At 36.3% G+C, this 16587-nt stretch overlaps 1 protein-coding gene across 10 annotated transcripts in view; it reads right to left on the bottom strand.

Annotated features, from left to right (window-relative positions):
* The window catches only part of LOC106880479 (sodium-coupled monocarboxylate transporter 1), a 176379-nt gene that overhangs the window by 81367 nt on the left and 78425 nt on the right, over positions 1-16587 (bottom strand). For all 10 annotated transcript variants that reach the window (XM_089349493.1, XM_052966176.2, XM_089349492.1 and 7 more), the window contains 5 exons: positions 15280-15434; positions 12785-12925; positions 9395-9524; positions 6424-6512; positions 1312-1427 (listed from right to left, as the gene is read on the bottom strand). In XM_089349493.1, the coding sequence (XP_089205619.1) occupies positions 1312-1427; positions 6424-6512; positions 9395-9524; positions 12785-12925; positions 15280-15434 (631 nt within the window). The remainder of the gene's footprint in view (positions 1-1311; positions 1428-6423; positions 6513-9394; positions 9525-12784; positions 12926-15279; positions 15435-16587) is intronic.

Raw genomic sequence — 16587 nt, 5'->3', positions numbered from 1 at the left:
TTTTAATACACATTACCCAAAGCAGTGAAAAATCATTTTGAAAATCCAGTAAAATAGGTGCAGGTGTGGCTGTGTGGTATGAAGTTTGTTTCCTAACCACATGGTTCCAGGTTCAGTCCCATTATGTGGAAACTTGGGTGAGTGTCTTCTGCTTTAGCAGTGGGCCAACCAAAATCTTGTGAGTGAGTCTGTTAGACAAAAACTGAAAAAACCTGTTGCATATAGATGTGTGTGTGCGAGCATGTGTGTGTGCGAGCATGTGTGTGTGTTTGTGTGTGTGTATAGTTATATGTGTGTCTGTGTGTGTCTGGGTTTTTCTGCCACCACCACTGATAGCTGGCATTGGTATGTTTATATCCTCATAACTTAGCAGTTTGGCAAAAGTGACTGATAAAGTAAGTATCTGGCTTTAAAATAAGTACTTGGTCAATTTGTTCAATTAAATCATTGTTTCTCAACCATTTTTACCTTTGGACCCCTTTGGTTTCATTCGATGTTTTAAAAAATCATGTTATATTTTTATAATAAAATATTATTAGGAATTCTATTAAAAAAAATTGTTAAAATATTGTGTATTTTAAGAGCAAAATCTTATATTGGCCCCAAAGAGCCATATAGACCCCAGTTGTAAACCTCCAGTTGAGAACTAAACCCTTCAAAATAGTACCCCAGTATGGCTGCAGTCCAATGACTGAATCAAGTAAAAGATAAAAGTCAAAGCATTAATTCTTTTGTGATGATATTTATAATGAAGTTCATTCTCTATGAAAGGTTTAATGAAATAACTGAACTCTCCAACATTAGCCTTTAAACAACAAACATTGTCAATTCATGTTTCATAAATTTTGCATAGATACAGCCATCATCACAGGAAAGGGAATATTTTACAGCACTTTTCAATAGGGAGATTGTAAATTTTACTGTGTAAGAGACTAGCAATTATAGTTTTTGTACTTATATAAAAGTGAAAGCCCGTTTGGCACACTCATTCATGCAACCTTTTCACATCATTTAAGAATAAAGCTGGGAGATTGGAACATGGCTTAACCAAAAATTTGTCTCACAATATTAATGGGTGCTTTTTTCATGACACAAGAATTTGTGATGATTGCCTGATAATTTGCAATGCTGAAGAAAGCTTAAGCTTAAATACAAACACTTCAAAATGTCCAATTTTGTATCACAGGTTCAAGGTAGCCTCAGGTGAGTTGATACCAAAAGGATTAAATCATTTACTTTAGAAATAGATTGTAGAAAGAAATAATAAAATCTATAGAAATGTTTTCAAAAACATTACGGCATTCTACTTACCTAGAATTTTGGAAATAATAGTTGCTTTTTTTTCAGGTAAATCCTTCACAATATAAGCCTTTATGACATCTTGAAGGATTACAGTAGAAAGTGAATTTAATCCGGATGAAATTGTACTAAAATAAATCCCCAAAATATATAATGATTAAAATAAATAGCTAAAGGAATTAAAAGACATAAAAACATTAACAATATTAATCACATCAAAGGCAATTTGCAACAAAGAATTGTTTGAGCATGAGAGGAAAAACATTGTGATATATAGTTACAGACTTTTGTGATCAGTGTTTAAATTCAGCTGAGGTCAATTTTGCTTTTTATTCATCCTGGGTTGATAAAATAAAATATGTGTCTAGTACTACTCTTCCTGTTGTCAATCTTCACCTGTTTCATATGAAATAGTAATTTCTTATGTAAGACATGTGTCCATGGATGATTGAAAACAAAGAACACTGAACCTCATACACACACACACACACGTGTGTGTATATATATATATATATATATATACACACACGTGTGTGTATATATATATATATATATATATATATATAATAAAGTAAAGTTGTGGAATACCGTACGAGTGGAAATATATATGAAAGATGGTTTGAAAATGCACTTATTTTTAAAATATTTATTTACTTAACCGGTTTCACTTTTTTAGAAAAAGATTATCAAAAGTCTTTGAGAATAATAAAAAATGTTAAAAAACAGTTTGAGTATTAAAATGCATATATACATTCTTTGATGATAAAATATATTTAAAGTATAAAGCTTTGTATGAACTTTGTAGTGTTACATACTGATTATCACACATTCTCTGATAATAAGATGAAAATATTAAAAACAGTGTATGAAAATACATATATGGAAAAATACATATACATATTCTTTGATAATCGAATAAAGTTGAGGAGGAACTGACCTGGCTTTTTTCTCTTGTGTATATTGAGGGAATGTTTTGCTGTCTTAAGAGACAGTATGACTGGCTAGCTGGGGTGGGAGGGAAGAAGAGTTAAAAAGGATTTTTTTTATTTTTGGTTGGTCTGTGACTTAGTCTGTCATGGTTCACTGGTTTTTGGGACTGGTTTTGTGCACATCTCTATGTGTGTGCGTATATATGTGTGTTTGTGCCCGTGTGTGTGTGTGTCGTTTTTATTGGTCCCAGAGTTTATTGTGGAATGTGTATATGAGTGTGTGTTTGAGTGTTTTTTGTGTCGGTGGGGATGTTAGGTGTGTGTACGTGAGAGTGTGCGTATATCTCTTTGTCTGAGTATGTATGTGTTGTTTTGATCGTCCTTGTGGTGTGTGTGTGTGAGAGCAACCGTATGTATGTGTGAGGGTGTGTACGTATGTGTGCGTATGTGTGTGTATGTGTGCATGGGAGTGTTTTGTGTGAGTGTGGGAGTGTGTGTGTGTGTCTCTCTGTCTGAGTGGGTGTGTTGTTTTAAATATCCTTGTGGTGTGTGTGTGTGTGTGTGTGTGTGTAAGCAAACGTATGTGTGTGATGGTTCATATGTATGTGTATGTCTGTATGTGTGCGTGTGTGGCATGTGTATATGAGTATGTGTGTATTTTATCTATGGTAGGATGGTGTGTGTATGTGTGTGCACGTTTGTGTGAGTGTGTATGTGTGTGATTAATATTTGTTAGGGTGTTGTGTGTGCGCATGTATGTGTATGTGTATATGTGTTTGTTCGTGTGTGTGCGTGAGTGCGTGTGTGAGTGCGTGTGTATGTGTGTTTGTGTGTTTTTTGTGTCAGTGGGGATGTTAGGTGTGTGTACGTGAGAGTGTGCGTATATCTATTTTTCTGAGTATGTATGTGTTGTTTTAATCGTCCTTGTGGTGCGTGTGTGTGAGAGAGCAACCGTATGTATTTGTGAGGGTGTGTACATATGTGTGCATCTGTGTGTGTATGTATGTGTGCATCTGTGTGTGTGCGTGGGAGTGTTTTGTGTGAGTGTGGGAGTGTGTGTACGTGAGTGTGTATGTGTCTCTCTCTGTGTCTGAGTGAGTGTGTTGTTTTAAATACCCTTGTGGTGTGTGTGTGTGTGTGTAAGCAACCGTATGTGTGTGTGATGGTTCATATGTATGTGTATGTCTGTATGTGTGCATATGTCTATTTGTGTTGTGTGTTGGTGGGGGTGTTATGTGTGTGTACGTGAGTTTGTGTGTGTCTCTAAGTATGTTTGTGTTTGAATTGTCATTGTGGTGCGTGTGTGTGTGAGGGAGCAACTGTATGTGTGTGCATGAGGGTGCATGTGTGTGTGAGCATGTATGTGTGTGTTGTATTTATTAGGTATCCTTGTACGTTGGGTTTATCCAGGTGATGTGTATGTGTGTGCATGTGTGTTCCGTGTATGTTGGTACTGGGTATGCGTTTGTATGTGTGTATGTGGGTATGGTTTGTGTAGTTTCCTGGTGTATATGTGTACATGTGTGTGTGCGCTGTAATTGTGAGTGATTAGTTTTGTTTGTATTGTTAGTACAGTATGTGTGTGTATACGTGTGGGTGTGTTTGTGTGAGTGCGTCTATATGGCTTGTATTTGTCGGGGAGGTGTGTCATTGTGTGTGCATGCTTCTGTGCATGTGTGCTTGTGAGGGATCTTTTTTAAAACGGGGGCCACATTTTTCATTAACGAAACACTTTGAAACTTGGAACACTGGTAGAATGTGTTAGGGTTATGGAGATTAAATACGCTTTACACCGCTTAATCAGCCAAAGGAGTAAATGTAAACAACTTGTCAGTGATTGGGTGAAATTATCGAAATAAGACAATTTTTTACATGAAATAAATTTGAATACAAAAATATTTTTCTGTTCTATAACACGAAATAGATAAGTATACGAAGTTTGAAAGTCTTTCGGTACCAAAAACACTACGTAAAACATTAATGAAAAATGTGGCCCCCGTTTTAAAAAAGATCCCTTGTGAGTGTTTGTTGTGATTGTTGGGATTGTATTGTGTGTGTTTTTCTTTTGAGTGTGTGTGTGACATTTTTACTGGGGAACAGGCGTATGGTGTTTGTATGTGTGTGTACATATGTATGCAAATATGCATGTGTGAATATGATTTGTGGTTGCCGGAGTGGTGTGTAGGTGTGTGCATGTACCTGTTTACATATGTGTGTATGGGTGTTGGTTGTGGTTCCTACAATTGTATTGTAAGTGTATATATGCATGTATATATGCATGTGTTTTTTCTTGAAATGTATGTGGGTTTGTGCTCTAGTGTGGAGATATTGTGATTGTGTGTGTGTGTGTGTGTATGTGTGTAAGTGTGTTCGTGTCGGAGGTTTGCATTGTATTGGTGTGTGTGTGATTTTGCGTATCTGTGTGTCTTTGTTTTGGGCGTGCACCTGGGGAGGGGGCTTATGTTAGAGTATGTTGAGCTGTGGTCTGTATTTTTGAATAAGATTATTTTCCCTATTTATTCGTGTTTGGTCAGTGGTGTTGTCTGAGCATTAGTATATATATATATATATATATATATAGTTCTAATTCAATCCAGGTAAAAGACGAGGAAATGTTCTGTTTTTATTATTTTGGTTTCAATTTTTTACTTGAAACCAATGATAATGAACAAAAGAGATAAATGAGCAAAAGCACTAATAAAGAATTATCCAAAATTCTGACTGCCTCCTTTATATATATACATATATATATATATATATATATATATATCGCTGGACTGGCTCCTGTGCAGGTGGCATATAAAATACACCATTTTGAGTGTGGCCGTTGCTAGTACCGCCTGACTGGCCTTCGTGCTGGTGGCACATAAAAGCACCCACTCCACTCTCGGAGTGATTGGCATTAGGAAGGGCATCCAGCTGTAGAAATTCTGCCAAATCAGATTGGAGCCTGGTGTAGCCATCTGGTTTGCCAGTCTGCAGTCAAATCGTCCAACTCATGCTAGCAAAGAAAGTGGACGTTAAATGATGATGATGATGATATATATATTTTAATCAATAAAATTCCAGCCGAGTCTGATTTTCATATTTTATTATTTGCAATTTTTACAATCTTACAGAATTGCAATAAGCTAGTACTTTCATGCATTATGCAATCATAAGGTGGTAGTGGTGGTAGCAGTAGTGCTTATTATTATTATTATTATTATTACTATTATTATTATTATTATTATTATCATTATTATTATCACCATCATCATTATAATTATCACCATTACTATAACTGTCCATTTAAAATGGGTTTGAACTTATTGATAAAATTCTTTTCTTTGATTTTTCTCTCAACTTCATCATTAACTACACATTGGCTTCAATAAAAAAAAAACAATCAAATGAGATGGGTGGAGACTGTGTTATCAAACACACCTCATAACAACTATATATTAGTTGATATAGGTATTTTGTCCTCTCACCTGGCACACAACCGTTTCTCTTAAATTCACTCCCTCTTCAGTTAAGAGGTCTTTGTCTTACTAGTTATTTGGTGACCCCACTGAAGCCATTTCTCATAAAAAGCACTTGTGCCAGTGCTATGAAAAAGGCACCTGTCTCAGCGTCACACAATAAGTACCCACTATACTCTGCAAAGTGGTTTATATCAGGAAAAGCATCTAGCCATAGAAACCAAGCCAAAAACAGATTACTAGAGCCTGGCGTAGTTCTCTAGTTTGCCAGCTCTGATCAGACCATCAAACCCATGCCAGCATGGAAAACAGACGTTAAATGATGATGACGATGATGATGGTGTTGGTGTAATAGAAAAGCTTCCTATGTTTTATAGGGCTATTAGTGTACAGCTAATAAAGTTAGGCAAGTGATAACAGAGTGTCCCTGTAGCTAATAATTGTTTTTATTGTTTTCTTTGTGTGTGTGTGTGTGTGTGTGTGTGTGTGTGTGTGTGTGTGTGTGTGTGTGTGTGTGTGTGTGTGTGTGTTATTGTCAGAGTTTGTGTGTGTGTGTGTTTTGTTTTTGTGTTATTGTCAGAGTTTGAACTGGTATATAAAGCATATTTGTTCTCATAACCTTTTCGGGAATGTGAGGGACTTTGTTGTACCCTGTATTATGTAACTTATTTACTGAATCACAAACAGATAAGTGTTACTTTGAATTAATAGATTAATATAAAAGTTCTTACCTTAAGGCACCGCTAAACAAACAGGACACAAACAAGCCAGGCAGCCCTTTCATCTCACCCAGAATATCCATTACAAACAAAGGAAGCAGCTAAAAATATAGGACAAGATAAACACATGTACTTTCAATAAAATATGTTATATCCACCCACACGTGTATGTATCTATGCATGTATCCATGTACGTATATATGTATGTATGCATGTATTATATGTATGTATGTATTTATGTATGCATGTATATATGTCATTGTTCAGTTTTATTTCAAGATTTCTTGCCAATAGAGAAAGAGTCAGTTTCTAACCTAGACCCAAGGTTCCTTCATTGGAATTTCAACATCAACAACAGGGTATTTTTGTTTGTATGCATGTATGTATGTCTATGTGCAGATTTGTCTGTTTTGTTTTATATATGTATTCACATGCATATAGTTGCATATCTAGACATGCTCATATATATCTAAATGGTAAACTTTTGGAAAGGTTTACAGATTTTTACAGTTCCAGTGATGGATTGGAACTTCATTATATAGTGTCCTAGCTACAACATCATGTCTCATTGTAGATAATACCGTGATAACATTTTGTGCATCAGGTATTTGGTAGATATTTCCTGTTTCTGGATTGCAAACACATGCCCTTCAAAGTGGGAGATAGTAATCCGGCTATTGGTTCATGATAAATTGCTTCGATGACCAATGTTACTATCATCTTGGAGCTTTCTACTATCATATCCATGCATGGTCTTCTGCTCATATATGCTCATTCTTTCATCTGATGATATGTTGCAGTCGAGCCGTGTGATTTCCTTGGGTATGTATTTAAGATTATCAGACAAGAAATGCTGCTCAGAGAGCTGCCTTCCAAGTCTTATGATGTTATCAGCATCATGGATGCAAACTTGGTCAAAAGATGCACTCTGACACATGTGTGTGTGTGTGTTTGTGTGTGTGAGTACATGTTTGTGTGTATGTGTGTTTGTAGGTAAGTATATTGCTTTACCTCAGAGTAAAGACTCTTTATACATGTTAATTTGTGTGCAATTTATGCAGTAAACCTGGGTCTGAAATGTCAATGGCACATGTCATCATTCTGAATAAGCCAGGTAAATGTTAAGAAAAATAGTAATAAAAAGGCAAACTATAAAAGCAAAACAGCTCAAGAGAGCACACACACACACACACACACACACACACACACACACACACACACACACACATACACACACACACGCACACACACACAATTTCCAATAAAGTTGAAATGAAATTTTCAGTGAAGACTACGGGGATTATATCAGCAGCAAATAGCTTAACCCTCTTGATAGCAACTTCCCTCAAACCACTCCTCTCTTTTCATGATACAAGCTTTCTGTTTCAAAGTGACCTAAATTAAACCCTTCCACCAAAATTTCAAGTTAATTTATGTTCCAAACACCAAATGAATCATAACAGATATTTTACTAACACCAGTGTTTTCAAAATTTATTGGCACAAACAAAAGCAGTGTATTTCAACAAAAATATGGTAACAAAAGACTTGAAATCACCCCCAGCAGAAGGGCCCCTTAGGAAGCAGTAAAATCCCTGCAAAAAAAGTAAACAAAACTGTTTATATTGCAGGTTTTTCTTTCTCTCTATTTTTCTTTTATTTGCTTCAATCATTAAACTATGACCATAATGGGGCACATCCCCAAAATGTTTAATCAAACAAATTGACCTCAGTTTCTATTTTAAGCTTGTAAGTTTCTTTTATCAGTTTCCTTTGCCAAACAGCAAAGTTACGAGTATGTAAATAAACCAATGTTGATTGTCAAGCGGTGATGAGTGATAAACATAAACACAAATGCTACACATGCACACACACACATATATATATGACAGACGTCCACACAGTTTCCATCTACCAAATCTACTCACAAGGCTATGGTTGGCTTGAGGCTATAGTAGAAGATACTTGCTCAAGGTATCATGCAGTGGGACTGAAACCAAAATTTATATGGCTGCAAAGCAAGCTTCTTTATTACATATCGATGCCTATCAGAAAAACGGGTTGAAGTGATTACTTTCCAGTCTTATGAGAACCACATCAGCAAAAGACTATGCTTTCTTCTCTGTCCAGACAGAGACAAAGTCTTTAGGTGTCAGTTTTAGCCTCTACAGGCTTGAGCTCTGCTGATATTTTTTTGTTTCTAAGACATAGACATGGCTGTGTTGTGAGAAGCTTGCTTCCCTACCACATGGTCCCAGGTTTAGTCCCACTGTGTCTTTTACTATAGCCTTGAGCCAACCAAAGCCTTGTGGGGGGGATTTGGCAGATGGAAACTGATGGAAACTGAAAGAAGCACATAATATATATATATATTGGTGTGTGTGTGTGTGTCTGTGTATGTGTCTTTATAATACAGTTCTATATTTAAGAGATGAGGAATTATGTACATTATTTACATTATTTGTCCTCATCTTGTTGTTAACACAATATTTCAGCTGATATACCCTCCAGCCTTCATCAGATGGAAATTGTATGGAAGCCCATTGTGTGTATGTGTGTGTTTCTTTGTGCTCATGTTTGTACCCCACTGTTCCAGTGCTTGACAGCCAGCACTGGTTTGTTTATGTCTCTGTAACTTAGCTGTTTAACAAAAGAGGCTGATATAATGAGTACAAGTCTTAAAAAAACAAGTATTGTATTTGTTTTGTTTGACAAAACCCTTTCCAGTAGTGTCCCAGCATGGCCATAGTCAAATTACTGAAATGAGTATAAGATGATAAAATAAGTACCATAATTTGATAAAAGTAAAAAAAAAAATTACAATTTGTGACTTACGAAAATAAATCTAAGTTTACTTGTAAATGATATGAAGAGAATGGACCCCTAGGACAGGTAATGATGTATAAAGGAGCTAAATACATAACTAGCAATACATTGCACTGAAAACTGTATATACAATCAGAAAATTCTTATTGGAAACTTACCTGATCACCTTGAGTTATGAGTTTAAATGATTTGGGATCACAAGTTTTGTAAAAATCATACAAGACCATTCCAATCAAACAACAAATCAAGAGAATGATGGTTAATCCAGGGAAATTGAGCCACATTGCTCTGGGGAAAAATAAATGAGCAAGTAAATAAATACAGTTCTATATTTAAGAGATGAGGAATTATTTACATTATTTACATTATTTACATTTATCGGATATTTGTCCTCATCTTGTTTGTTGTTAGCACAACGTTTCGGCTGATATACCCTCCAGCCTTCGTCAGGTGTCTTGGGGAAATTTCGAACCTGGGTTCTCATTCCTAACGATGTTACTATTATTATATTATTATTATTATTATTATTACTATTATTAATCAGGTCGCTGCGGTGATGAGCAAAGAATATAAGTAGCGATCGTGATACCCACCACGAGGAAATGATCAAGCTCAGTAACAATCTATTAAGAAACAATTACCCCAAGAACATACTACCTACTCCAATTATGAAGAAAAGAGAGGATGAAACCAATAAACTGTCTACAGTCTGTCTACCCTATGTGAAAGGCCTCTCCGAAAAGATACAAAAGATATGCAGCCCATATGACATCAGGGCAGTATTCAAGAGCAATACAACACTTCGCAAATATCTCCTTCGGGTAAAACCACCAACAGAAGAGAATATGACCAAAAACTGCGTGTACTCCATCCCATGCAGCTGTGGTAGATTATACAAAGGCGAAACATGTCGCCCCCTCAAAATAAGGCTAGAAGAAAATCGCAAAGCTGTGACACGAGGAGATATTGATAAATCAGGTATAGCTGATCATGTATGGAAAAATGGAAACCACCTCCCCCTGTGGAACGAAGTTAAAATAATAGACAGGGAACAACACTGGAAAATACGAAAACTAAAAGAAGCAGCACATCTGCTAGGACACAACAACCTCCTAAGCAGACCGAGTGCAGATATGAATAGCATATGGGAACCGGTATTGAGGAAGGATAGAAAAATAATAGATTTATAAGCCTTAAAATTCACCCCATAATTGCCCACGGGCATATGGCGTAGTGGTTAAGAGCACGGGCTACTAACCCCAAGGTTCCGAGTTCGATTCACGGCAGCGACCTGATTAATAATAGTAATAATAATAATAATAATAATATAATGATAGTAACATCGTTAGGAATGAGAACCCAGGTTCGAAATTTCCCCAAGACACCTGATGAAGGCTGGAGGGTATATCAGCCGAAACGTGTTAACAACAAACAAGATGAGGACAAATATCCGACAAATGTAAATAATGTAAATAATGTAAGTAAATAAATATTCCTTATTGAAAGAATTTGAGCAGACAAATCACACAAACACATTTAGTTCTGAATTCTTCAATTAACAACTTTCAACCATTTGAATTAATGCAAGATGTCCCAGAATTAGCTCTTTATTTCACTGAAATTAGACAATTTTTAAAAAACTCACTTTTATTCATGTTTATCATGTTTGATATGACTTAAAAATGTATAAATTTTAAAATTTTGTTCATAGTCATTTAATATCCGTTTTTTTTTTTTTTTAATGTTGGCATGGGTTAGACAATTTGACTAGAACTGGTAAGCAGAAGAGCTACACTAGGTTCTAGTTTGAATTTGGCTTGGTTTCTAGGGCTGGATGCTCTTCCCAATGCCAACCACTTCAAGAGGCTAGTGGGTGCCTTTTACGTGTCACTAATGTGCTGTGTCACCAATTTTATAATTTTACAATCATTTTTATGATTTTATATTCTATGATGATGATGATGATGATTCAATCCTGTTGGATCTCACCTATCTATCCATGACAGCCACTTTTACAATTTGGCTGCAATCATCTTCTCTGCTTCCATCCACAGGATGGAGCTACAGTTTACCTAAACTTAAAGAATGCATTCAATTTGTTGTACAAGTGATAACACCTGCATTGCTTCAAAATGTGCTTCACAGCGCTAAGGTTAGATTTGAAATTTGCAGGAATTCAGGTGGAGCATATGTTGGAAATTTCTAATGCGATTTTGATGTAAGATTTATAAATCTATTCGTTTTGGTATCATAATTAAATAATAAACATAAAATTCTGTCAGTTTTTTTTTAAATTAGCCAGATTTCATTGAAATAGATAACTAATTCTGGGATCCCTTTATTTACAAAGTTTAAGACAATAAAGTAATACAGTTTAGATAATAATTCACATTTAAAAATATTTGACTGTGTGGTTGGGAGGCTCACTTGCCAATCATGTGGCCTTGGGTTCAATCCTGCTGTGTAGCATAACTTGAGCTAATGTCTTCTACAGTACCAGGTCAACTAAAGCCTAGTGAATAGACTCTGAAAGATGCCCATTTTATGCAGTGTGTGTGTGTGTGTGTGTGTGTGTGTGTGTGTGTGTGAGCCTGAGATAGCTACTGATGGTATGAAAGACTTTTTGATATTGTGATGAATTCAGAAGAGCCTGCAATACCTCTGAATAGCCCCTGGAGCATGTGATAAATATGTGTGTGTGTGTGTGTGTGTGTGTGTGTGTGTGTGTGTGTGTGTTTGTGTGTGTGTGCATACATGATGAAAGTAAACAAAGTTTGCTTTAGAAGCATTGAGATGTCTCAAAAGTTAAGGAAGTAATTTTTTATTCTCAAATCTGAAATGCAGGATAATGCTAATAATGTAGCATGAACAGAATAAACTACCCATATGGGTACTCTATCCCAGGGGTTTTCAAACTGTGGTCCGCAGACCACAGGGGGTCCGCAAGGACAAGACAGGGGGTCCGCAACGACAAGACAGGGGGTCTGCAAGGACAAGACAGGGGGTCCGTAGACAGCAAATACTTTTTATGGGCAATTTGATTTTATATATGTTTTTTAATCGAAATCTTTTAATTGACAATAAACCTATTTGTTAAATACTGTTAAATAAATAAATGTAAAAATATATGTTATTTTAAGCAAATATTTATGTATAAATTTCATAAGTGTTTATAAGGGGGTCCCTAAGGTAAAGCCTGAAATATAAAGGGGTCCGCAAGTCAAAAAGTTTGAAAACCCCTGCTCTATCCTGTTCATGTTATATTAGCATTATCCTGTGTTTAATATATCATCATCGTTTAACGTCCACCTTCCATGCTAGCATGGGTTGGACAATTTGATACACACACATACACACGCACGCACGCGCGCGTGTGTGTGTGTGTGTGTGTACAGAAAAAAAGAAAACAGATAATATATATTACAAAAGCCAAGAAGAAAACCTCCCTAAGGGTGAGGCTTCTCCAAGTATATAAAATATCAATAAGTATATAATAGTACAGTATATATAATATCAATAAAAAGAGTAAAAGACTAGGGCAGACTTACAGCTGAGCACCTCGCAGTGTTTTACATGTGCATGCACGCTGGACTTGTGCTTGGTTTACTCCATAAATGGCAACCCATGTGAAGAAACCTCCAACTGTCAATGACCAAAATGAATGTCTCACTTTAGGGTCCGGATCAAAGCTGAAACATACATACATACATATACATGTCAATAAATGTATCAAAATTTTCCACAAAGATTCTAATAAACAAGTGTGACCACATGGTAAGAAGCTTACTTCCCAACCACATATTTCTGGGTTCAGCCCCTCTGTATGGCACCTTGGGCAACTGTCTTCTAATAAAGCCTTGTGCTGACCAAAGCTTTGTAAGTAGATTTGGTAAATGGAAATTGAAAGAAGCCCATCATATGTGTATGTATATATATTATATATATTTTATTTTATGGTAAAATATGTACTGCATATTTTACCATAAAAGGAAAATGTTACTATTGATCTATTTCATTCAGGGTAAGCACTGTCTATCTTGCCTACCCAGGCAGTCTGTCCCTGAGTTCCTGACCCTTTGAATTCATTACCATCATCACCAACCTTTAACATCAGTCATCCATAATAGCATGGTTTGAACAGTTATCCTAGTTCCTACATAAAGGAATAAGCATCTAATACAAGCTGATATTTTGGTATTATAATGCCATATTCAAAGCTCGGTGAATAATAAAAAACTAAATTCCTTGATACTATGATTCTAGTATACCAACACCTGGATCTACCTCACTTCCCTGCTTCAGTACAAGACTGAGACCAAAATATTAAATTGTTCCCTTTCTTAATTGCAACTTAATTTATTTTAACTACCAAATTTCCTTTGTAATTATTTTAAGAAGCTACATTTCTTTAACCCTTTAGCATTTAAGCCATATCTGACCAAAATATCCTACCTGTTTTACTTTCATACCTGTCATATCTGGCCTCTTACAACTACCCCACAATGTCATTCTAAAAATAAACAATCACAACAGCAAAACCTCAGAGCTATGAGATAATCTTTTCGACTCTAGGCACAAGGCCCAAAATTTTGGGAGAGGGATCCAGTCAATCAGATTGACCCCAGTATGCAACTGATACTTAATTTATTAACCCCAAAAAGATGAAAGGCAAAGTCAACCTCAGCAGAATTTGAACTCAGAGCATAAAAACAGACGAAATACCGCTAAGCATTTCACCTGGCATGCTAACATTTCTGCCAGCTCGCCATCTTAGAGCTATGAGATAATGTATAATTAATTGAAAACAACATGAATCAATAAACATTACATTTGATGAACTAATCTGAATGCTAAACTATTTCATTAGAATTTTATTTTTATGTGTTTGTGTGATTACATACATATAACTGTACAGACATAGTAAGAAAATAGGTTAGAGTTAGAAAAGTGCTCCCAAAATACACAATAAATATGAAGTAGAATTAGCTTTAGCAAATTAACTTGAAAATGTTTTTTGACATAAGCACATGTGAAGCTGTGTTCCCAACTGTGTGGTCTAGGGTTCAGTCCCACAGCATAACATCTTGGACAAGTGTCTTTTGCTACAGCCCTAGGCTGACCAAAGCCTTGTGAGTGGATTTAGTCAATCAAACTGACAGAAGATCACTGTTCGTATTTATATATACATGTGCACAACCACACACACACACACACACACACACACACACACACACACACACACACACACACATGCACACACATACACACAAACATGCTCACAGACACATGTTTGTATGAGTATATCTATGTGTGTCTCTCATTTTGTTTGTCCCCTACCACTACTTCAGAACTGGTGTTGGTTTGTTTGCACCCCTGACACTTATTTGTTTGGTAGAAAGAAGCCAAGGGAATAAATACCATTTTCAAGAAATAAGAACTCGGTTTGATTTGTTCAACTAAACCCTTCAGAGCAGTTGCCCCAGTATGGCCACAGTCCAAAGCATGAAAGAAGTGCACATGTCTGTGTATGAGTGTACATGTGTGTGTGTGTGTGTGTGTGTGTGTGTGTGAGTATGTGAGTAAGTGTCTTTGTGTTTGAGTTGCCCTGCCATGTACTTGACAACTAAAGTTGGTTTGTTTACATCCCTTTAACATAGCAGCTTGGCTGATAAACTGATAAAAGAAGCACCAGACTTAAAAAATAATAATGTGGTTGATTTGTTCAACTGAACTCTTCGAGGTGGTGCTCCAATATGGCCACAGTCCAATGACTGAAACAAACAAAAGATATGAAATGATGATGATGACGATGATGATGATGACGATGATGATGATGATGATGATGATGATGATTACCTTTATCCTTCACTTGTTTCAATGATTGTGGCCATACTGGGGCACTATCTTGAAGGGCTTAATCAAAATAATTCACTCCAATATTTATTTCTATAATCAGGTACTAATTAAGCAATTAAAAAAAAAAAATTATTCCCAGTCAATTTGAAAGGAAAAATCCAATAAAAACATATTAAAAATTACTAACTCATTGAAAACAACTCTTCCAGTCGCTTCAGCGCTCTTCCAGGCACTTGCAAAGCCTCCAGCTCGGATGGATCCTTCAATGAGTGTTGCGAGTAACCCGATCATCATCATGATCACCTGGAACGCATCTGTCCATAACACAGCCTTCATTCCACCCTGTTCAAATACAAACAAGAATTACAGGAATAACATTGAAATTGTTCATTTTGTTTTCATTTGATTTTAAATAATGAAATGATGTTTCATAGTTTAACTTTCGGGATTGCCTCCCTCTCTCACTTTTTCTTTCTCTCTCTCACTTTCTTTCTGTCTGTCTGTCTCTGTCTCTCTCTCTGTCTCTGTCTCTCTCTCTGTCTCTGTCTCTCACTCTCTCTCTCAGAACATTAAATTCCTCTTCTCATCATAGTATTTTTTTTTTTTTCGGCTCTTTAAAGCCTAGCCAGGCTCATGCGCCCGGTTTCCCGGTTTCTATGGCGTATGTGTTCCCCCCAGCTGGACAGGACACCAGTCCATCGCAGTGTTACTCAAGAAACAGTGAGAGAAATTTGGGGCGAAAGAGTACAACAGGGGTCGCCACCCCGCCCCCACCCCCTGCCAGAGCCTCATGGAGCTTTAGGTGTTTTCGCTCAATAAACACACACAATGCCCGGTCTGGGAATCAAAACCACAATCCTCCGACCGCGAGTCCGCTGCCCTAACCACTGGGCCATTGCGCCTCCACCTCATCACAGTATACTATATTATATATGTGCATATAAGCCTCTTCATCTTCATCTACCTAGCTAGATGTCACTTCCCTCGCCTCACCAACATTATACTCTTCTACTATTTTCTTCTCTTCTATTTATTCTATATCTTTTCAAAATTTCTCCCAGATGTTACCCATTACAATGTGTCTTGGCCTAATTACCCTTACTGTTTGTCTTTGTCAATTGTTTACTCTCTATATCCACTCTGTTGCTGTTTGTTCATTCAAAGCCTTAGCTCTCCACAAATTTTATATTTTTAAAATTTCTGATAAATATAATAATAATAATAATAATAATTTCTGTTATAGGCACAAGGCCTGAAATTTTGTCGACTGTGAAAGGATGAAAGGCAAAGTCAACTTCAGCAGACTTTGAAATCAGAACATAGCGGCAGACAAAATACCACTAAGCGTTTCACCTGGCATGCTAACGATTCTGCCAACTCATTGAATTAGATAAACATAGTAATAATAACAATAATTTTTGGATGGAATTTATAAACATTTAATATGTTGCTACACACATTTCCACAAATCACATGTCTCTTAAGATCATAGTCC

Source organism: Octopus bimaculoides, chromosome 3 (assembly GCF_046866305.1).
Source record: "Octopus bimaculoides isolate indiv1 chromosome 3, ASM4686630v1, whole genome shotgun sequence".
In the NCBI taxonomy this organism is placed as follows: Eukaryota; Metazoa; Mollusca; class Cephalopoda; order Octopoda; family Octopodidae; genus Octopus; species Octopus bimaculoides.
Note: the sequence above shows the minus strand (reverse complement) of the source record. Positions and strands in the feature narration are given on the sequence as shown.